Here is a 23,196-nt window from a genome sequence, read left to right as displayed (position 1 = left end):
GTGTGTTCACTCTGGGGGGTTTGGAACAGGTGCCCCTGGGGTGGAAGGGACTTTCCCTGCTGCCTTCCTGCGTGCACCTTCTCTTGGCCAGAGCTGCCTGCAGAGCAGACTCCATCTTGCCCACAAGGGCACTAAAGTTACATATATTTAAAAGTCTTATTGTATTTTACTTTAAATATAATGTACATGTTTCATTCTGTACCCACCTGGCTTGCAATTTTAGAAGCTTTCTGGGCTCGTTGTATCTCAGGGGTATCTGTGCCCACTCGCATCCCCTTCCCTTTAATTTCAGTCTCTAGGTCTTTCTTGTATTCTTTCTGTGAAGAATAGGATTGGCAATACTCAGATGTACAAGAGCCAAAGCTTTATATGGATCCTGCTTTCATCTGTGTGCCTTCATTGAATAGAATCCTTATAATACCAAATGGCTTTTATATTAATAGCATTAGCTCTGTGGGGTCTACCTACAGTATATCTATACTCCACTTGTTGCCAGCTTAAAACATCCTTTTAAGAATACCGTTATCTAAAATTTCATGCAGCCTTTTATCTCAGTCTCTCTCTTCCATTTTCACAGTCCTGACTGGAGGCTTGTGTAGATATGAATCACTTCCTCTGACTGTACAAGATCAAGGCTGCAGGGCCTTAAGCATTTTCCCTATTTCTGCATCCATTTATCATCTAGTCCTAGCCAAACAAGCAGCACCCTATTTTAAGGCCCAAAAGCTAGTCAAGGTAGCAGGTGCAGCTCCTAATCATGGTGCTGATGATGTTAGTAAGTAATGAAACTTTCACCTTTTCCCAGGAGTTGGAATGTGTCACACCAAACTCTAATCAGCTCATGACCATGAATTTTGTGAAACCTAACACATTTGATTCATTACTGTGCTGATTTGTCACAAAGCGGAACTCTTAATAAAGGTAGCTTATTATATTCTGTTGAATTAAAAGCTTCCACCAAATACTGTACTAACCTGGCTTGCAATTTCAGAAGCTTTTGTGGCCCGTTGTATCTCAGGGGTGTCTGTGCCCACTTGCATGCCCCTCCCTTTAATTTCAGTCTTCAGGTCTTTCTTGTATTCTTTCTGTGAAGATACAGTTTCATATAATCAGATGTACTATAACCACATATTTATGGGCCAGATTTTCAAACTAGAGCTCCTTTTTTGTGGACATAACCTTACACCTGAAACGAACTGCCAGGAAACCAAACTGTAGGAGCAAAACTTTGGGAGCTATTTCACAAGTTCAAAACTGCAGCCACAAAAATATGGTCTGAAAATCAGGCCATATAAATAGTAGTGACTATCTTCCAAAGAATTTTTAAAAACTCTGTGGAATGTAATGTAACAAGCTATGTATGGTGTCTTCCCAATACAAGCATAATCTTCCCTTAAAAAAATAATTTATTTATGAAAAGTCTATGGTAGAAATCTAATGAGTACAAAGGTGTTTCCAGTGAGCTCTTGTAGCAAAAAAGTTGTAATTTACTAATTTGATATGAGGTCTTTGCTGAACCACACTCATTAGACAAATGGCAATACTTCTATACATGATCTTTGGTTTTTCGTATCAGGGGGTAGCCGTGTTAGTCTGTATCTACAAAAACAACAAGGAGTCTGGTGGCACCTTAAAGACTAACAGATTTATTTGGGCATAAGCTTTCGTGAGTAAAAACCTCACTTCTTCGGATGCATAGCTATGCATCCGAAGAAGTGAGGTTTTTACTCACGAAAGCTTATGCCCAAATAAATCTGTTAGTCTTTAAGGTGCCACCAGACTCCTTGTTGTTTTGGTTTTTCAGTTCTATAAATTATAACTATCTGGTAATCATGAATGGCAATGACTATTTCATCTTCATCACACCCAAAGAATATACATCCCTCATTCATAAGCAAATGGAATTAAAATATTGAGACACTACATATATTGGTTTTAGTTCTACTGTTTGATAAAAGAAGCAAATAAGTTATGCTCTTAGCTATTCCATACTGAGCACTCCTTTCTGTTTTGGTGTTCTTCCACCTACTGAAAACAATCAGATCAAAAATAAATACATTTTCTTTCTTTTCTTGCCCAAGTTATATGGCTCAATGAACATTGACTATACCCTCCTATTAATTAAAAAGGGTTAATTTCTTACCTTGTAGGGCACCAAGAGCCTGGGCTAAAAGGCTTTCACTTCTTGATCTCTTTTTGAGTGGAAGAAATTGATCAGCCTAGCGGTAACATACCCCACTTCTCACCCCACGCTTTTTTCACAAAGGACAAGATAACCTGTGAAAAGGGTTAAGATTGCTTTTTCCTCTCCTGTTGAGGATGGACTGGGAGAGGTTTCTTCCTGGCTTCTTCTTTTTAAAAGATTGAGAGAAGGACAGTACTGGGTGATATGTGTATCCTCATTAACTTGAAGCAAGCAGGGCAGGCCCTATGCATCTACACTCACTCTGGTCACAATAAATGTTCCATTTCCCAGAAGGCCATTGACAGAAGCAGGGCTTCAAGTGGATTTAAGTTTACATGATCTCGTGGTAAGCTGTGGATTTGGTGTTAGGGAACTGCCATGTGAACTTGGGCCAGCACTGTAAGCACTAAGGCCCAGATCCTGAAACATGTTCTGTGCAGGCGGACCCCTGCGCCCATCCATGAGCACAGAATAAATTGCAGGCTTAAGGTCCAAGCAACAATGGTCCTTCAGCAACAGCTTTGCATTTGGGAAGTAGCTTTCACAAATATATATTTAATCATTTATATAAATGTAAGTTGCAAGATGTTTGCCAATACGCACCAATATCCAGTTCCAAAAACTAAAATGTTTAATATACAAGATTTTTTTTTAAATCTTCAGCAAATGTTTCTTTAAAAGCCCATTAAACCATATTCAGCTCTCTTTTCAATAGAGCGGAGACTAGTTTTCACTAACTGAAGCAACCAATAAACTGAGAAAACCCCCAATATTTTAAAATGCTTTATCCACTGACCTCGCTAACAATTTCAGATGCTCTTTTTGCTCTCCGAATGTCAGGAATATCTGGAATCAGTATCATTCCTTTCCCCTTTATTTCATTTTCCAGATCTTTTCTATATTCTTTCTGCAAAATATAGGTTCCACCAGTTTCAAAACATACAGTATTTCCATTTAAATTATGCAAAAATGTAGAATATTTTCCAGAGGGTGCACTGTAAAGACTGAACTTTCCACTACATTAACAACCTTCACCAGCAAAACATACCTCATTCAGTATCTGGGCTGCATTTTTCACTCTAATCGAATCCGGAGTATCTTCAAACACTGTCAGTCCTTTTCCTTTCATCCCTTCTTCCAAATCTTTTCTATACTCTTTCTAAGGATTTAAAAAAAAAATCTCCACTTTAATTGTGTGCAAGATCTTGAAAAGATATGCCTCTTAAGTATTTGAAGCCTTTCTTTGAAATTTTCTATGAAATATGAATTAGCTGAAGTACATTTATCATAGTTAAAACAGAATTGGAAATTATCAAATCAAAAGGTATGTTGCACCAAAAGTGAAAAGGTTTTAAATTTAGCCTTTTATTTTGCTGTGTGCTCTTGAAAAACGTTCCACCCCTATACAGTACTACCTCATCTGTATAAGGGCCTTGGGTTGTAGATCTTCGTATGTATTAATTGCAATAACCTTCGCTTTGTGGGCTTTCCTGTGGATGGCAGCTTTGATAGATTGGTGGCTAGCAAACTACATTTTCAGCCCCATTCTACTAATGGCATCACAATTAGGATAGATGCCCTAAATAACGATAGTAAGAGCTGGTAACCTGCCTATTTGGTAAATTATGTTCCACAAAACTCCCACCATCTGACTTCAATTTCACTCAGACACTGCACTGAGATAGTATCTATCAGCATTTAGCAGCTACTATTGCCATACTATCCAAGTGCTCTATGTAAAATTAAAAGCACAGTGGAGGCTGCTGTGGCCAGCTGGTTCTCCGTCCTCTCCTGTATTCCCAGATGAGCGATGTGAACTGATGACAGGCAACAAAAAGATGCTTTAATCCAAACTTAAGGTTTTTACTTACACTCTCTGAACTCCCTTTTAAAAAGAGTGAGTGGGTTAAAAGACATACTGAGATTTTAAGCAAATATTTTTCAGCTGGCTTCTTAAGTAAATGAATTAAAGCTTTCCTTTATTTACTGAATTTCACAGAATTTAGCAAAAAGCTTTGTCCTTTCACAAGCCCTTTATTTAAGGCAAACAAAAGAGGATACACCCAGCATTAAAGAAGCTTCCCTTTAACATCAGTAAATTATCAGGATCATCTATGATAATCGGGAAGATCCTCCCATTAATATGGGGAATAATTAAATTCTCTCTCTCTCTCTCTCTCTCCCCCCCGAAGAAGTTGTGTTTCTACAGAAAGCGGGTCTCATTGTAATAACAGATGTAATCTCTGCTGAGTGCTCTCCACAAGGAGACACCAACAGAAGAGATTGCAACTGAGCAGACACATTGTTTTATTGCCTTTTTAAGACATGAAGTATTCTGAAATGAATGAGGAATTTATTGCCTATTTAAGAAATGAAATAACTGATTTCTCTTACTTTCCTAAACCATGGTGTTTCCTTAAAGTATAAGAAGAACCTTTACATAACAACTAAGCAATAGATCCCCGAACGTACAACTTGACAAACAAATGTTAATAATTTGGCTTATCTGATTTTTTATTTTTTGGAATAGAATTTTGATAATGTGGGGATAACATTATCTGGAACTCAGCAGTCTAAACTTGTGCCTAAATGTTGCTTTAATGCTCATATTCTCCTTCCCTTTGACAAACAAAGGATTATTTCTCTGGTGGTGAGGGGTGAGTTTAAAAGGTGAGAGAGAGGAAATCATTTAATGCACTCCATTAAGGAAAAATGCAAACTGACATTTCCTTGGGGAGTAGGCCGACATAATAAGCATGGGAGTGTCTTAAGTGCACAAAACGGTGTTGCCAAAGGAAGCTGTATCTTGAACCAAGCTCAAGTAGCATTCGACCCATTGGGAGGAAATCATTTTACCAGAGGATGAATTGTTTGTAAAGGCATGTTATCTGACAACATCATACCATCTTAGACCAGGATTTCTTAAGAAAATTTGTAGGCAAATAGGACTGTCTCTTTTCCCAGAGAAAAACTGGGATGCACTTATTCAGTTATTTAAAAAAAAAATCAAAGCAGGAACCCTTCAAAAGAAGAAGGGTGAAAATGTTTTTAATTTTGGCATCTTCAATTCTGCTTAAATGGATAGGGTAGAAATGTTAATTCTTAATATGACAAATCTAAACACTTTTATGTTATAATTCAAATTTATGTAGATGATATTGGACAGATTTGACTTTTTTATTCCTAAATACGCATGAAATGAAATTAAAAATACTGATATACTGCTGAATCTGGTCAAACAAATATGTTCAGTATATGGAATTTATCCAGATTAATACTCTGTTCTGATATGAAAACAAAGCTGTCTAATAGTACAAGGAAAGGGACTATTGGTAGGAGGATTTTGAGCAGTGAAAAAAATGTTACAGCATCCACACAGAAATTCGTTTTAGCGGTATCCTAAACCCTTATTTCTACAACATATCAGAAGAAATCTCCTATTTGAGAGTGAAGATTTAATTTACTATTTCATATTCATCTTTCAGAAACGGCACATGAAGAAAGTCAATCAAATATTAAAGCAACAGCTGTAATAAGGAAAATGGTTGGGCAACTTCTTACAAGAAATGCATAAAGCAGACCATGTCATTTATGGTCAGAGCTATATTTTATGGATTTTCATTTTCTTTACTTCGCTGCTTCATATGTGTTGGATGTAACAATTATTTTGATTTAAGTAATATTAAGAAGTCAGCTATACAAAGCTCTTGGTACCCTAATGAATAATTAAAACTGGAGCAGAACTTCAACAGCATTAAAACAATTATTCAAAAGGGAATTCTGCCAGCCACCCAAACACTCCTTTCCACCCCTTCATCATTCTGAGAAGTGTATCTTCAGCCCTTTCCAAAATCCTATCAAATAGACTTTTGTTGTAGCATGCCCAGAAGGTCACCAGATTTGGGCTATTTCAGACCATAGGCGGGAGCAAGTTCCAGAGACCTGGCGCCTTCATAAAGAATGCATTTAGGTAACCCTTTCATCAGGAGGAGTTGGGAACAACAAGGGCTGGGTTTAATATCTAGGGGGTTCCTCTTAACAATACAAAATAGAACTGGCCTGACTCCCCACCCAGTAATCTGGGAAAACTAAACATTGCCCCTGGGAACCTCTAAGAGGCAATACTTCCCCACTCGCAAGCACTGAGTCTGTGTACAACAAAATAAAACTTATATTAAAAGGGTAAAGGGACCCAATATTAATTTGAGAAAACATCACAACCACAATTCAAAACTATGTGACCATAGGCAAACACCCACCACACAGTGCACTGGGCAGTGTCTTTTGCCTCAGTTTCTCTCTTTGAGGTGTGAAAGTCCAACAAATTGATGTGCCTTAACACACCACCCCCTCCCTCTGCTGCCCACTCACAGTTGGCTGTCCTTGGTTAGTGAAGACCCAGAGTCCAGGGGTGCATTCTCAGGGGTTCACCTCCCACCCTGGGGCGGGGTGTGTGTTAAGCAATGCTTCTGATGCTTCCCCCGTCTGCAACTGGCTCACAGCTGCCACTGTCTCTCTTCCACCCCTGACCACTGTCTCTCTGCTGCCATTCTCTGCGACGTCACGTTCTGAGGGTACGTCTACACTACCCGCCGGATCGGCAGGCAGTGATCGATCCCCAATCGCTCTGCTGTCGACTCTGGAACGCCACCATGGCGAGAGGTGGAAGCGGAGTTGACGGGGGAGCGGCGGCCATCGATCCCGCACCGCGAGGACGCGAAGTAAGTGATTCTAAGTCAATCTAAGATACGTCGACTTCAGCTATGCTATTCTCATAGCTGAAGTTGCGTATCATAGATTGATCCCCCCACCCCCAGTGTAGACCAGGCCTAAGGGTCCACCACTTAACCCAGCTCTCGGTGATTTCAGGAGGCAGTGGGGAATCTCACTGCCAATGCAGTTTCTGTGTAGTTTTTCTCTGCAACACTGTCACCACACAGTATCTAAGGCGTAGCCCCAGACCTGCTCAGTGATGTCAGCTCCAGGAAACACCAACCGGACACAGAGACGCTCAATTGAATTTAATCAGCTCTGTCTTCAAATGCTAGAGAGGGGCAGGTGAAATGGTGTCTAGGACTCTTTACGCAAAGTCCACACCACCAGGCAGAAACTTCTGTTCTCACCCATTCTCATCCTCAATGGTATATGGTATCCTTACACCCTACTTAGCAAGTGAGGTTCAGTTCAAGGCACACCAAGCACAGGTCTGCTGCCCTTTACTTGTACAATAATTATAACAACATTTCATTATCCCTGCATTCAAATTCTAGGGTGATTTGTAACCCAAAGCCAGCCAGAATGTATCATTTTGACAAAGCAACCCCATCTGCTTGGCACCTAGGCAGAGTAGGTATGTCTATTCAAACAGGGTCTGCTCCCAAAGTCTTTTCCTCCAACTCATCACTAGATGTCAGGGGGAGAGCTCATTCAAACCTCGCTTACATTTAACACATAGTTTCTTGGCTTGGGTATGCTAGAATTTTCATGTTCATACAGGATTCTTTAGAAAGTATTGATACTGTTGAGAGCACTATCTCGAATATATAATAATTACATGTTGCAATAATCTGAATTGGTCAGATATAAAATCATGTGGAGGTAGTAGTTCTAATAATTCAATGATGCACTGAGATTCTGGATTTCTATCCATGAAGTCACATTCTTATCCAGCTAAATATTAACATAAATGGTTCATGACCTATTAGCTTGTAGCTAGTCTGTTTATCAACCATTTATAGGATAACAAAGAAACAAACAAAAAAAAACCCCTGCTTTACCCCTTTCAAAAGTTTGGTGACATGTTGTACATGCAAGAATTCTGGGGTCTTGTCTAAATCCAGCGATGCCTTTCCTTTAAGCCCTTCTTCAAAATCTTTGCGATATGCTTTCTGTTGAAACAGAACAACAGTTACTGATGCATGCTGTTATATGCACATGCATATACAGACATATTGCTGGAAGTACATTCTAAATTAGACACAAACTGCAAATTCAAATATAAATAAGACACTAAGTTAGTGGTCAAGCTAAGTGGACTGTATTAGGGTCAGAGGGTTTTTAAACAACAACGATTATTTATACATCTATTACTAGTTGGGTCAGCACTGAATGGCTTCATGGAAGAAATGCACTTTGAGAAAGAATTGGACTATGGTAAGGGGGTTTTGATTGGTGAACAAGGAACAGGAAAGAATCACCTGGACACGATGGAAGAAGGTATGAAGAAAAGTGTGAGCGAATGCCTCCAAAGAGAGGTGTCCAGGCAGGAGGGAAGTTGGAGCTAATGAGACCAGAAAGGTAAACAGGACTGAAACTGTGCAGGACTCTTAAACATGAGGACAAGGACCAAGAACCTGATGCAGAGTAAAAGCTAGTGAAGGATTTGACTAGGGAAGTAACATGGCCAAAGCAATGGGGGGGGGGGAAGAGAATTTTCAGCAGCATTTTGGATAAACTGTAGAGCAGAGTTTTGGAAGCAGGTAGGACAGAGCAGAGGAGATGTACGTGAGCAAAGTAATCTGTTAAGAAAGTATCAAGATAGTATATTTTTCTTTAAAACTACATTAATAAAACAGGAAAGCCAGGAAATTTGCATTTGAAGTCCAAACACCAACCTTACTTCTACACACCGTGGATTTATAAACCAGAAACACACTTACCCTGCCCACCTTTCCTCATATACTTTTCCAGTATGAGCACAGACCATTAGTATTCGCACCCACACTCTATATACTGACAGATAAACCACACACTCACTACATACAGAGCAGAGAAGAAGGGAAATTAAATGAAGTGGTTATCCAGGTGAGGAGTAGAGAGGAAAAAGATGAAAGACTCAGGTTTCTGTTTCAGACAGGAAGGAGAGAAAAAAGTAAATAGACCTAGGGTCCCACTGACCTAGTATAGGCTCTGCCCAGTTTTAATCTCAATATTTCTAGCTTGCCACATATTACAGATGACATTCTAAGCCTGTTATAACAATTCCATCAGCACAGGATATAATTAAAGATAGGCTGGGGAGGTGATGTTCAGATGTGGATTAGGTTCAGGATTTGGGTTTCAAGACCAAACAAAGGCTATGTTTCAAAGTTCAATTACAATTCTACAAGATGTCCCTGTAAGATTTTGTTTCAATCTAAACTGTAACCAGAAAATAAGTCTCCTCCACTTATGGAACCAACCTGAAACCTAAATCGTAGGCATGGGTTTGCATCTGCAAATTAGAATCCAAACCACCCACAGAGAAAGGGGTCATGATTCACAGTTCAGGTTTTGATCCCTTTCTACTTCTTATCACTTATTATGCAAATCAAACATGTATTGCACCAACCTCACTTTGAATCTTTTGAACTTCTTTTGAAACTTGATAAATTGGCGTATCCATGAACTCCATCATTGACTTGCCTTTTGATTTTTCATAATCCTCTTTGTACTTAACCTAAGAAAATAAAATAAATAAATATTCTCCACAACTATAGTAGATGACAAAATGTGATGATTGTTTGATTGGGCTGGAGTAAGAAAATTCTGTCCTAGTCAAACCCCCTCTCAGAGCTATTGACTTGGATGTTTTTGCCAAGCTTTCTGTGGGTGTACTGGGGCATCCAAACCAGGGAAAGTTTTCTGCTGTAACATATGCCCTTGCCACAATGCTCTAGAGCTCAGGACCAGTGGATTTAGAGGACACCAGGAATGAGGGACATGAACTGTATCTTGTTTACTCAACAAAAATAACCTTTTGAGCATATATAAAACCATAAATCAAAACACATTGCCATTAGCCAAATTAGGTGTAACCAAAAAGCTCATGCAAGCCTAGGGTTCAACAGCCCCTCAGAACCTGGTGCGGAGACCTGACTTTCTACAGGCACTTTCTTCTGTGGCTCTCCAGCTACTATTCTTAAAGACCCTCTCCTGAAACCTGCACAAGAGGAAAGGGAAGGAAGCCAGAGTTAACCCTTTGCTTCAAAGACACCTGCTGTTGGTCTTACATTCTATTCCATGTCTACCCTCAGCTCCCTCTTTTCTTGTATATGTTTAGGCAGTATAGACAACCTGAATTTGGCCCTAAAACTTGTTATAAAAATATTGATGGACATAACTCTGAGGACATTGTAATATGCTTTTTGATTATAACTTGTGCAGCAAGGAAGCAGACATCTTTAGGCTTGGGAGCCTTGTAAATTCATTCATTCTCATCAATTAAAAGTACAACTCAGATTTATCGACAAGGCTCATGTATGGCCACATGCATTTATGTTATTCATCCTAATCAGAGAAAGATATGGAAAACATCACAAAGCTAGACACTGAAGGTTTTATCTGCTGTGAAACTGAAAGAGTTAAGGACCAAAATGTTACATTCAAGGTGGGAGATATTTTAATTTCATGATCTTTTTTAACAATGCAGCAGTGTCTGAATTTAAGACAAGTTTTAAAAACCCTCTTCCCTGTCGACGTGTGGCATTAGGCCTCACTCCTGCAACATTCAACATGTAGGCACTCAGCTGCTCCCACTTGCAACCCTAGTCACTTTATATGCATTTCACATCATTGTAATTTGTCATGGGATTTGTGCATGATTCAGTAACTGTAAGAAAGCTGTTTTTGTCTCTTCATAAGGTTTATTTACAATTTGTGTATACCTGACTTTGGAGCACAGCATTTTCTTTGTGATGCATCTGTTCAGTTGTATCCAGGGCAAAATGATAGTGCCCCTTGCTTTTCTCAAACAGTTTCTTGTATTCATACTGAAACAAAGAATAGCAAAGCATGTTTTTAGATATAAAATTGACTGGTTTCAATTTAAAGAAGCATAAAAGAAACAACATAACAAAGTACTGTTCAATACCATAACATAAAGTACCTAACTCTAATACTGAATCTTAAACAATTAAAAATAACCCAATTTTGGGAAAACATGTGGTGGAATGAAAACAATGGCAAAAAACAGCCACAAAGTTCAGAAGAGTTTTTTTAAAACACCTGTCTTATTTATACAAATAAAGATTTTTGCTTGTGAAAAATAAAGAATTAATATTATTTAGGCTTAAAGGACAAGAAAGCATATTTGATGGTGTCCATTTGCCTTCTAGTGAAAATAATTATAAATTCACACAACATTTACACATATTCTCTTATGGTAACAAAAAAAAAGATATATCTATATCTATATCTATCTATCTCTGCAGAACCTGGATATTTAAAGTCCATTCCTCAAGTAATAAAATTAAATAAAAAGTAATTTAGAAAAGCAATTGAGATAGGATACATTATTCTTACTATACTTAATTCCAGATTCAGAACTGGTCTCCTGGACAAGTACAAATTCTGTACTTGTCCAACCTGTTTCAAATAATTGTCTTAATTTGAAATTAAATTGTATTAAAAACAATAGGAACTCTTAGATCTATTACCTTGTCCATGTTATCCGTTGATTGATGATTACATGATGTAAGTCCAAATAAAATAAAGCATTGAGTACATAATGCAAGAGCACTCTTTGCTCTTGGTAAATTTTATCCCTTCAAAATATGTACACAGCACTTTATACATTTGAATTTGCATTCTTCAGAAACTCTTTCAAAATAAACAGAAAATATCCCACTCACCCCAAAATGTTGTATGAAAATGAAGCTATTGTAATCTAAATTCCGTGTATTCAGTTACAAATCTCAAAGACCTTCTGCAATTAGAACAAATGAAGCTAATATAATGCTGCTAAATTTCAGATTGGATGTGTGTGAAAATTTAAATCTAGATTTCAAATGATACACAATAAATATCTAGGGAATCTGAGAGCAGAACTTGACCCTTTTATCTCATTTCTCATCTGAAATCAGATATGTAATGAAGTCTCTCACAAAATCTGCAACTCTGTATTTGTGCATATATACACATTTCTGGATTTCCCTCTAAATGTTATAACTTATTCTCACAAAACACCAGCTTGAATTACATTTTTGCAATAAAATACCGTTAATATGTTTTGTGGAGCGTTCATACAAATAATTATTTGCAGAAAATCATTGTCAAAACATGAAGTACAATACACTGTGTACGTTACAATGTATCACACAGGTGATAGGTGTGGATACCTCAGGATAAGGATGAACAGAAATACACATTTCAGGGAAGAACTGTGGACTATGTAGAAACTAAAAGGTTCAGTAATTGCTCTTTTAACAGCAGTCAGTATGTCATACTGTAGGTAGGGTAGAAGAAAATAGATCTTGAGATCATTAGGGGCAGAAAGGCTGTTCCAGATATTGAAGCAGACTAGAAGAAGGATCTGCTGTTCATTATGGAGAGAGAAGGAGGAGGAACACAAAAAAGATGGAATTTGAGGAGCATAGGGAAAGGCAGGAGAATAAATAAAAAAGAAGTCAGAGAGATGGGGCAGGGGAAAGATCAAGACCATGAAGGATTTTGAAGACTAAAAGTACATCTGCACTGCACAACACTGATGGTGGCATGTAGGGTGCATGTAGCTACATGCATCAGTGAAAGGCTCTGGCAGGGGGAAGGCAGTGGGGAAAGGCTCTGTCAGTGGAGCCTCCCTCTTGGCAGAGCCGTTCCCTGTTGCCACAGACATGTTCCAGCAGCTTCCTGCTGGGGAGCTGCCAGAGCCTTCCGCCACTGCTGGAGCCTTTTCTTGATTTGGAGAAAGACTTTGGCAGCAGGGAGGCTGCGGGAGACTACACTGCAAAAAAATAGCTGTGTAGATGGGGAGGGCACTGCTTGGGCATGTAGAGAGCCATGTAGTGAACATACCCACAGGATTCAAGTGTGTCTTTACTCTACTCACCTAAGCAGTGCCTCACCATCTACAATGCAATGTATACACTACATGCCCCCCAGCATGTGTATGTACTCTACATGCCACTGTAAGGAGTGTGCAGTAGTGTAGATATACCCCAAGATATTCTATACTTGACAAATAGCTAGTGAAGCCTACTATAGGGGATGGATATGAAGTTTTCTTGTTTCTGATCACAGCCAAGATTAACCACCAGCTTTTGGACAAAACATAGTCCAGAGTTAACTTTTAGGGAGACCACAAACGTCTCTAGTTGTAGGGATGGAGACCATGTAGGAACCAACCACTGTTTGGGCAAAGGAATGGTAGAAATCATGTCAGATGAAAATGTTTTAGAGGTGAGAGTAGGCAGATATATAGACATTAGGGAATTTGAAGATAAGCTGAGCATCTAGGTTCTTGTCTTATGTGACATAAGTAGAAGAAGGAAGTTCCAAAGTTCACACTGATGGTGCTCATTTAACTCATTCAAATATCAATTTAAAATGCATTAAATTGAGGGAAGCTACAGGCCAAACAAGGATGAATAATTTGATGAGCAGAAAGTGAAGAAGGACCTAAATCCTGGAGGTCTATAGATTTGGATATGATCAGTACAAAAGTGATAGGCATTCCCTTTCTGAATTTAACCTTGGCTAAGGGGGAAAGATACTGATGCAAAAGAAAAGGGGGATAAAGAAAGAAAAAGTACTTAGAAAAGGAGCAGCTGTGGGAGAGTTTCAGTTCACAGAAGGGTAATGCGAAGAATCAGATTCAAACTGGATAGCTGGATTATTTTGTGCCAGAAGCAGGGCTTTACAGGTGGACTTTAAAGGCCTACTCAGAGTAAAATATAAGAAGCAAGGGGAACCAGTCCTTCAAAGTGTCTCTCTCTATGTGTATATATATATATATATATATATATATAATAGAGAGAGAAATAATACATTGTGATCAAAACTCATTCACAAACAGGAAGACAATGCCAAATGCGTGATACATTCTGCAGTAAATTAAATAAATAACTACATTTTCCTTTTATAAGTACATTAAAAGGTAATAATTATAAAAGACAACTCACATTACTGTGCATTTTGCTGGCATTTAAAGCATGCTCTAAATATAGCAAGTTTGGTAGGTCTGAAGCCGGATTGTGTAGACTTTCCACCATATCTTTTTTGTATTTCACCTGAAAACCGAATACAGAGTATAGCAAGTGAAGACTTGTGAAATGTACAGCAAGTTCTATTTATACTGTACGCTATAAAAACAAGAAAAAGAAAATGAAAATCTTACCAAAGTGCTTGCATGAGTTATGTACAATGACCACTAGGTGGTGCTCATTTACTACTATTTGAAAAAAATCAATATACAGTGAGGGCTTCCTTTCCACTAGTGAGCAAATATTTTGATAACTACTCAAACATTTCAAAAAGGGTAAAGTTAATCAAATCAGATTTTGTAAGACTTTTCAAAACTATAGCAGATATATACATCAGAAATACCTTTTTACTGATTTTTATTTGAATCTTATCTTTAAACAATATTGTTCTACAGTATTGGACAATTTATCATTAACTTTATATTGTCCATTGGTAATTCTTGCTTTTCTTCTCTCGAGTCAGATTATTTTTCATCAACTGCTTGTGTGCAAAAAATCTTTATAGAGCAGCTACCCCACAATCAAACAGTATTTTGTACATGTATTTTTATTGAATACAGTTTGCTTTTAGTAACAAGAATCAATGGAGCCTTAGATGAGAGAGAACCTAATCATGTGATGAAATGGCAAATCATACACATGCCCAATAGCTGACAGCAGTGTTTCCCAAACTTTTAAAAGTTGAGTTTCCCCTTTGGGAAAATGAAACCAATCAAGCCCCCCCTGGCACCCTGCCTACATTACTCCTGGGGGAATTCTGCCCCCCAAAATTAAAAATTCTGAAACAAAAATTAAAAATTCTATGTGCAATATTTTAAAATTCTGCATATTTTATTTGTCTAAACAACACAACATAATCACACCTGTTTCAATTATATTTGGTCATTTATTTCAAAATACCTGTCAGCAAGTATGTCTAACAATACAGACAACAAAAAAGATTCATGAAATGTTTTTTTGACAGATACATTCCTTACTAGACATACAGAACTCTGAGTAATAATTCATTTAAACTACAAACAGAACCGTATTCCCCCCACACCAATTCGTCCTTCATGCAGTTATCCAACCCCTCCCCAGTCTCCCCATACACACATTAGAAAACCCTGGTTACGATCCTCACGATATAATACGTCCTCTCTTTTCTTACATCTGGTCTAAACTTAAAAAGTTTCAGCAGCGTAACATTGTTTGCTAGGGGCATGATTTTTTTTTTTTTACTATTTTATGGATCTTACTCCACTGACTGGGGCAGAGCAGAGAGGGGCCCTGTACTCTTTAGGGCACTGTGCAGCCTTTACAGAGTAAAGAGGGAGCAGTCCCTGCACAATTGTGCCTGGCAATCACCCAAACCACACAAAGGGGAAGTAAGATTCCTTGCAACCTCCCTTTCTTTGTGCACCACCAAAGGGACCATGTGCAATCTGCCCCTAAGTTACCCAGGACCTCAGTACTGCCTCTAAGAACAGCCCCTATTTAGGACATTAACCACATGAAAGCATTGTTAAACATTCTGTCAGCATCGTAGCACCACATGTACATGTGCTTTCTCCCATCTGAGTCTGACTGCAGCAGGCAGTGACATACATGAAATCCCCGAACTGCTCTCCTTTCTTGAAATGCTGCACTTTGGCTCCATCTCCTGGTTCATGTGCATACACAGCAATTCCTCAAAATATTTCGAGCCTCACAGACAAGGAGCTGGGATTTGTCACAGCCTGAGGAGGGTTGCAGGCAGGAAATGGCTATGAAGGGTGCATTGTAGGCACTAGCAGGAGAAGGGCTTCATCATAAGTGGGGGTTGAAGTGACTGGTGCCCTATATGTACTACTATGCAATGGGTCCCACAAAATATAGGTTTGGCTCTGAATTCTACTTTCAACCAGCTTTCAAACTGATTTCCATGTTAAACTCCAAATTCAATTTCCCAGCTCTTGCAGATGTAGATACAATACATATTGTGAGCTGTTGCTCTTGGTAAACCAAATAAGATGCATCATTGGTTCACAAGAAAATCATGATGCTTAGAGGATACCAATATCAATATACCGTACATGCTGAAGGTAGAACACAGAACAACTGCACTTACATCACTCGCCAAGGTGGATGCCATCTGTGCTTGCTTGAAAGAAGCACTGCCAAGAGGGTTATACTGGTGGTTCTTCATTTCCTTATTGAATTGCTCTTTGTATTTAACCTGCCACCAGAGCAAACACATTTTATATTGAAATGTTACACTGAAAGGAAGCATGAAGAATTGAGAGATTACTGATGAATTTAAATGAAGACAAATTCTCCATCTCTAAATCCCCAAACATTACATAATGGTGAAGGTGACAACAAATATGGAGAGAGAAGAGTTCCCCAAGAACATGTTTTATGTAAGAATAGTTTTATTATGTTAATGTATGTTTATAGTCAAAAATGTTTTTACACAAAAGAAATAAAAAGTAATATATTTTCAGTATCACCCACTAATGACACTATTGTTGATAGATGTTCTTGTGGACAGGGTATAGGACATCTGGGATCATACATCCACTCAAAAATGTCTCCAGGACTATTCACTTGAATTTAGAAATGAACTCACTTCAGCCACACCTGTGCCCATTATGTGATGGTTTTCCACTAACTTTCATCTGACTGAATTTCACTGGCATAGAATTAAACTTTTAGATTTGTACGCACAAACATTTTCACCAAAGTACTTATATAAACAAAAAATAATAAAACCATTTGATTTACCTGACTAAACACAACTAACAGTTTGAGTAGCAAATATAGACTGTTGAATACTCCAGAGATTTTTTTGTCAAAAATGTAAAATACTTTTGAATAGATAAATGGGAGGAAATAGAACTATTTGCTGTAAATTATTTCCTCAGTTATAGAGTGAACTGGAGTGAAATTCTGACCTCACTGTAGCTAATACAAGTTTTTCCATTCACGTCAACAAGGCCAATATTTCATCCAGTATGTATAAGGCTGGGCAACTGGAGCCCTGAGTTACATTGCCAGCTCTGCAACATATTTCCTTTGTGACCTTTGATAACACACAAACACACAGTCTATTTCACTGGAGTGTTGTGAAGCTAAAGTAAATCTCTATCTGTAAGGTTTGGATTTTTTTTAAAAGGGAAAAGACAGGGGTAAAAGGTGCAGGCAACCACATTTAAAGTAGAAAAACTATTTTTAAAAAGTAAAAAATACACCTCAACATTTAATTTAAACCTGCACAAATAAATTCAGAAAATACTAAACTTCCATCTTCAACCCATCATATCATGCATAGCCAGTACCTGGGTCATCAAACATCTGGAAACTTTACATACAGTACCTTAATGCTTTGCAACAGCTGAGCATAACAGGGCAAAATAAAGTTCAGCCTTGATTCTGAATTATGTTATTTTTGTGAATATAAATCAGACACCAGATATCTAAACCTACATTACATCCATTATCTTCTGCCACACTCTACCATTAGTATGCAGCTTTTTGTCTTTATTCCCACATCAGTGTCCCATAAAGTGATTAAAACGCCTCAAAAGTTCTGTTTTCAAAAATTTAATTTTTTGTCAAATTTTATAGAGGGAAGAGTTTTCTTCTTTAATTATTTTTTTCCATGTTGCAAAATAATCATCCCCCATTTTAGTTTATACCACCATATTATATTTAGGTACCATTTCCGATATTTGATTTATAGGAATAACAAAACACAAAAAGCCAGTCACTTGAAAAACCACTATGAATTATATACATTCAAGAACTGCATTACTATCAAAGAAACCAGATTTCTCTCTCAAAGGAAGCGAATTCCAAAATATTGTATTTTTTTTTAAATAAACTTTGTGAAAACATGCAAAACTTTATAAACTAACAGACTGACTGACTCTGGGAATGAGTATCTGCTGACTTCTGGTTGTTGACCTATAGCCCTGTTTGATCTCTAAATTTGATATTTCACCCTATTGTTAGTAATGACATTATCGGGTATAATACTGATAGGTTTAATATTTATTATATTGAAACAAGTTTGGGGGCAAGTAAGAGAACACAAATTATTGGGTTCTTAGGCTTTGCTATAGTAAAAAGGCCTGTTTTAATTAGTGTGAGGCCTGGTGTGATAGGCTTGATTTTTAGGTTCATTAATGTATGCCTGAGGACTTAACCCCAATTCAAGAAGTATGCCTTCACATTCTATGTGATAAACAAATGACCCCAGAAGGACAGATAACACCCTAAGCTTGCAAAAGTTAATTTGAAACAGGGGGGACAGTTTGTGGGCTTTTGAAATAGTTTGTACTATAGTAAAAAGGCAGTTAGACTGCGTTGCTGTATATGATTTATTAGGAAACTGATTGACACAAATGTTTAGGTCAGTGATCGGAAGTATAATTATGGGTACCTGGAATGCCACAGGATTTATTTCTGCCCCAAAGGATAGGGGCAGGAATAAGTTTATGATGATAAATAAAAGGGTAAAATATGTACGGTAGCTGTATGATTACATAAAGGATGGGTATAAAGGATATGACTTCATTCCCTAAATGTTGGGTGCATCAGGTCCTGAAACAGTGCCAACTGGTTGGTGCCCCACTCTGATGTGCTTCATTGCCTCAATTTTTCTCTTTGTTTTTCATCAGGTTTAAGGATCTGTGAGTATGCTATCAATTCTAAAACCTATCTCTCAGTATACTGTTTTATGTTTGGTTATATTAATGAGTGGACTTATTCGGTTGGTAATAAAAACTTTTATTGGTCTTTATCACATATGTCATCAATCTCCCAATCAACGAGAAACTTCTGTTTAGCTACCTATCATGAAAAGAACTTGTGCTAAACTAAGCTTGGTACAGACACTTTCAATAATTGATCAGGCTGCATGGTAGATTTGCCTGGTTCACATTGCTAGATATTTGCATTAGCTTTGGATCAATTGCAAGTGCACCTATATGAATGCAAGGACAAACTCTTTTATCAAAGGCAATTTCACATTCACTATAAATATATATATATATATATATATGGATAAACTATAGGATTTTCCTTTAAAAAAAAAAATATATATATATATATATGGATAAACTATAGGATTTTCCTTTAAAATATATATATATATATTTTTAAAGGAAAATCCTATAGTTTATCCATATATATATATATATATATATATTTATTTATAGTGAATGTGAAATTGCCTTTGATAAAAGAGTTTGTCCTTGCATTCATATAGGTGCACTTGCAATTGTATATATATATATATATATCCAGTGTGGCTCCTAATACAAATCTGACAGAATTAGCGCTCTATTAGAAAGCCCAAATCAGTAAGTCACCTAATACAGGGGTCAGATCCGTGTGGCAAATGCAACCCACTTACTATTCCCAGAAGACCAGAGTACATTGTACAGTCATCGTACATGAATATAGACACTGAATTACTTAGGGCTACATCATATCATCAAGAAATGACATCAAGTTCTGATACAGACTGAGTACATAATGCGGCCCTTAATATTGTTGCTAAGTGTGAAATCAGAGCAAACAGGATCTCTCCATGCAACTGGTTTGTCATCCCACAGCTGCTATGATCTGAGGCCATGGTCAACTTGGATTTTGTAATAGTACATTTCAATATAGATATTTCAGTAATAAATTCTCATTAGCATTCTGCAGTGCTGTTTCTAATCATGTCACTGGGGGCAGGCTTGTGTAGGAACGAGTGAATCACATACCACAATGGGCTCCTGACTGGTGCCTATGTGCATGAGTGTCCCAACTTTAAGAGGGCTGTCCACCTATCTGATTGTAAAAGTTCATACTGCAGGGAGTGATCTCCCATTACCTCCAGGCCCAGCTGTCTTGTCTTGCTGCATTACATCACTGCCTCCGCTCTCTACTCCAATGCAGCGCACATCACTTCAGGGAGAAACGGAAGCAGCGCAGTAATGTAAGATGATCCCAACAGCATCTGAAGAGCACTCCCAGTAGTATTATAACTCTGATTAGCCACAAGGGAAACATCTTGTTGGATGCTAAACACATATTAGCTTTCTCTTGTTACTTATTTTTCTTTCCTTATTTTTCTCCTTTTTAAGGAAGGGCCAGAAACACGGCTAAGAGAGAGAGGGAGAACAACAGGCAAATTAAAAAGTCATCAGGAGAATTAGGGGGCAGGATTTGAGAATTGTTTTAGCTTTCTTTTAGAAGAAAGAAGAAATGTAGCATGGAGAAATAAAATGAAATTGAAAGAAAAGATATTAATTAAAAACAAAAACATTCTTAGTCAATTACTTAAAAAAATTCTCAAGATGGCATCCCTAGCTATGCTGTCACCTGGGTAGGACAGTGAGCAAGGATGTGGGAGTCAAAATTAAGGATTTTGCTGGAAGCTTATCTATGACTGTCATGAATTTTAAAAATTAATTAGGTGGGCTTAAATTAATGGATATTTATTTACCATCTTAATTAAGGTCTTTTTCTTGTTTATTTCTGTAGGATGGGGGGAATTAATTTAAAGAAAATGTGTGGGATTGGCAACCTAATTGTTGCTCAAGAATGAGCAGACTTAGCAGGTCTTTCACATAACAACATCCCTGAAGATCCCACTGGCATCAAATGAAGCTTAGATAAACAATTTTCTCATTAGCCTTGCACAAACGCTGCAGAAGTCAGTATTGCAGCTGGACAGAAGAGTGTCTTTTGAAGCTCCACAGAAACATTCCAAAATCAAATCTGCAGTTCAAAGCTGTACAGACAGAGTGTTCGGTTTCATAAGTGGATGACATCACCCACTGTTCAGATTTATGAAGAACCTACAAAAATCATTCAGCCACTGGGAACCCAGAACATACCAGCATAAAAAGCAGACACTTGCAGCAAAAGCATTTCCTCATGACTACACAAACATACCAAAAAAATGAAAAACTTGTTAGAGCACCTAGATACTGAAAGAAATGTAATGTAAGCATAGAGTTAAATTAAATGTTTAGCTTATCTGGAAGAGTCAGTTCCTCCAATTACTAACTGAGTTTAGACTAAGAAAGAAAGAGAAAAAAATCTTAGGGCTTCTATTCATGATTTAAACATCCCAGTAATATAGTATTGTCTACTGATATACCAATATAAAGTATATTTTACACAAAATCCTAGCTCTAATCATTTCCCCCCTAAAACAATTAACATCAAATTGATCTGATGTAAAATACAAATTAATATTCAAAAGAGTTTATTACCATAACCCAATTATTATACATCATAATGGGAGTATTTAATATTGAATTTTATCAGTGGATTATTTAAAGCTAATTTTAGATAGAATTGAGGAGATGGACCACACTGCACCTTGAGTGGGGGTGAGGGGGTGGTATTATCTGGCTTGCTGGGGGAAGGCATATATATCGCTTTAAGGATGGGGGGGATAGAGAGGCATGGACGCTACGGCAGAAGCAAAGCAGGTCAGTGTGGCGATGCTGACTCATCCCCAGGGACCAGAAAGGAAGGGAGCTGATAAAGGGCAAGCCCAGCAGGCGAAGCCCTTCTTTCCCCAGCCAGGCAGAGCAGCATCCACCCTCCCAGCCTTGGAAGTGGCAAAATACCAGGTTTGGTCAGTACCGGCTGTGGGCACTATGCTAGTTGCTCCTTTCTTGAGGGGCTGGGAAGGAATTTTTCTCTTACCACCAGATTGGCCAAGGCGGAGTGGAGGATTCTACACCTTCCCAACAGTGGGTTCAGGGGGGCTTTGTTAGGGTGAGTAGGGAATGGGAGTTAGACTATGATGTCACAACTCATTATGTAAGTGTGGCGTGGACGTCCAGTGCAGGTATCTGGTACTGAGGGGATACAATTGCCAGATAAATGGCTTGATAAATGATTTAAAGGAGGTGTTTGTTAAAGGAGCGGAACGGGGGGTGGGGAGGAGAGGAGTTTAAGGTGCTTATGATTGGTATGGAAGGGATCCAACCCCCCTCCTTTATAGCCTACCTTGACCCTCATTTGAGGAGGGATGGTAAGGTTCCAGCAACGGGCTGGCTGGGGACCAGGATGGAAAGAGGGGGGCGCTAATGGAAACGTCTGGGTAGACATTGAAACGATCATGTAGTTAACTGCACTGCACACTTTAATCTGCCAGGTAGTCCCAGAGATCTAATAATAAAGTTGTGGCCTAATTAACCATACCAAGTGTCTCCTGTCTTTCTTCTGGTATAGCCAGACAAAAACATAACCTCATTGCTATCAGGATAGAGATTATAATTATAAAATAAAGAATATTCTAAATTATAATATTTGCCTTAAAATAATAAGAAAACAGATACTAAAGCTTCATTTGTTCACAGGGTCCTATTACGTTTCTAATTTTAATGCTGATTAAACAGTAAGAGGGGGAAAGATGGTGCTGTGAGTAAATTCACTAATCCAGTGACACTACCATTTTGCTGTTGAGTGTCACATGATTTATTTCTTTTTTAAAAGACCCTGATTTGGCACAGTCTTGAGTGTCAGTCAAACACTATCTTCTTCACTCTGTTCAGCTACGATGTCCTTGTTTCCTTTTTCCCTTGGTTACACCCACACCACCTGACCTCTCCTTGCTCTTCTTGTCTGTACTCATTGCACACATACATACCACAATAAAACACATCTTCTTCCTGTCCTACTTTCACCCGTGTCACCAATGCTCACAATTACATCATGAGTCTTGGAATATTTGATATTTTTCTTGAAGCCTCAGCTCCTGGAGTAATGTGATTACCTGAGAATCTCAGCTTTCATTGGGGGGGGGGCGGAAAGTGTATAGCCCTCCTGGCTGCTAAAAAAAGCTTGAAAATGTGAAACCCAAAGGCTTAAGAAGCAGAAGACAAATAAAAAGAATGTATGATTTGCAAACACTCAAGATTGTCAGTCCTGATACATGCAACCACTAGGTTAACTGGATGACATGAACTCAAGGGCCAGCAATATGCAGCTGGCACACAGCTCCACTGGCTTCACCACATACAACCATACCACTTCCACCAAAATGGCCCAGTCCTTGAATGAGATCAGCTCATG

General features: G+C 38.1%; 1 protein-coding gene across 21 annotated transcripts in view; it reads right to left on the bottom strand.

Annotated features, from left to right (window-relative positions):
• Positions 1-23,196, bottom strand: part of NEBL (nebulette) — a 389,302-nt gene that overhangs the window by 52,981 nt on the left and 313,125 nt on the right. For 18 of the 21 annotated variants that reach the window (XR_010598237.1, XR_010598238.1, XR_010598239.1 and 15 more), the window contains 9 exons: positions 16,235-16,342; positions 14,065-14,172; positions 10,831-10,935; positions 9,516-9,623; positions 7,963-8,073; positions 3,234-3,344; positions 2,982-3,092; positions 975-1,085; positions 207-317 (listed from right to left, as the gene is read on the bottom strand). The exons of 2 other annotated variants lie outside the window; for them this stretch is intronic. Coding sequence is in view for 13 of the 19 variants with exons in the window: in XM_065582984.1 (XP_065439056.1) it covers positions 207-317; positions 975-1,085; positions 2,982-3,092; positions 3,234-3,344; positions 7,963-8,073; positions 9,516-9,623; positions 10,831-10,935; positions 14,065-14,172; positions 16,235-16,342 (984 nt within the window). In the remaining 6 variants the exon portion in view is untranslated. The remainder of the gene's footprint in view (positions 1-206; positions 318-974; positions 1,086-2,981; positions 3,093-3,233; positions 3,345-7,962; positions 8,074-9,515; positions 9,624-10,830; positions 10,936-14,064; positions 14,173-16,234; positions 16,343-23,196) is intronic. One more of the 21 variants, XM_065582985.1, reaches the window with a different exon arrangement.

The sequence above is a fragment of the Chrysemys picta genome, chromosome 2, assembly GCF_011386835.1.
Source record: "Chrysemys picta bellii isolate R12L10 chromosome 2, ASM1138683v2, whole genome shotgun sequence".
Classification (NCBI taxonomy): Eukaryota; Metazoa; Chordata; order Testudines; family Emydidae; genus Chrysemys; species Chrysemys picta.
The sequence above is the reverse complement of the archived record's forward strand: the minus strand, read 5'-3'. Positions and strand labels throughout refer to the sequence as shown.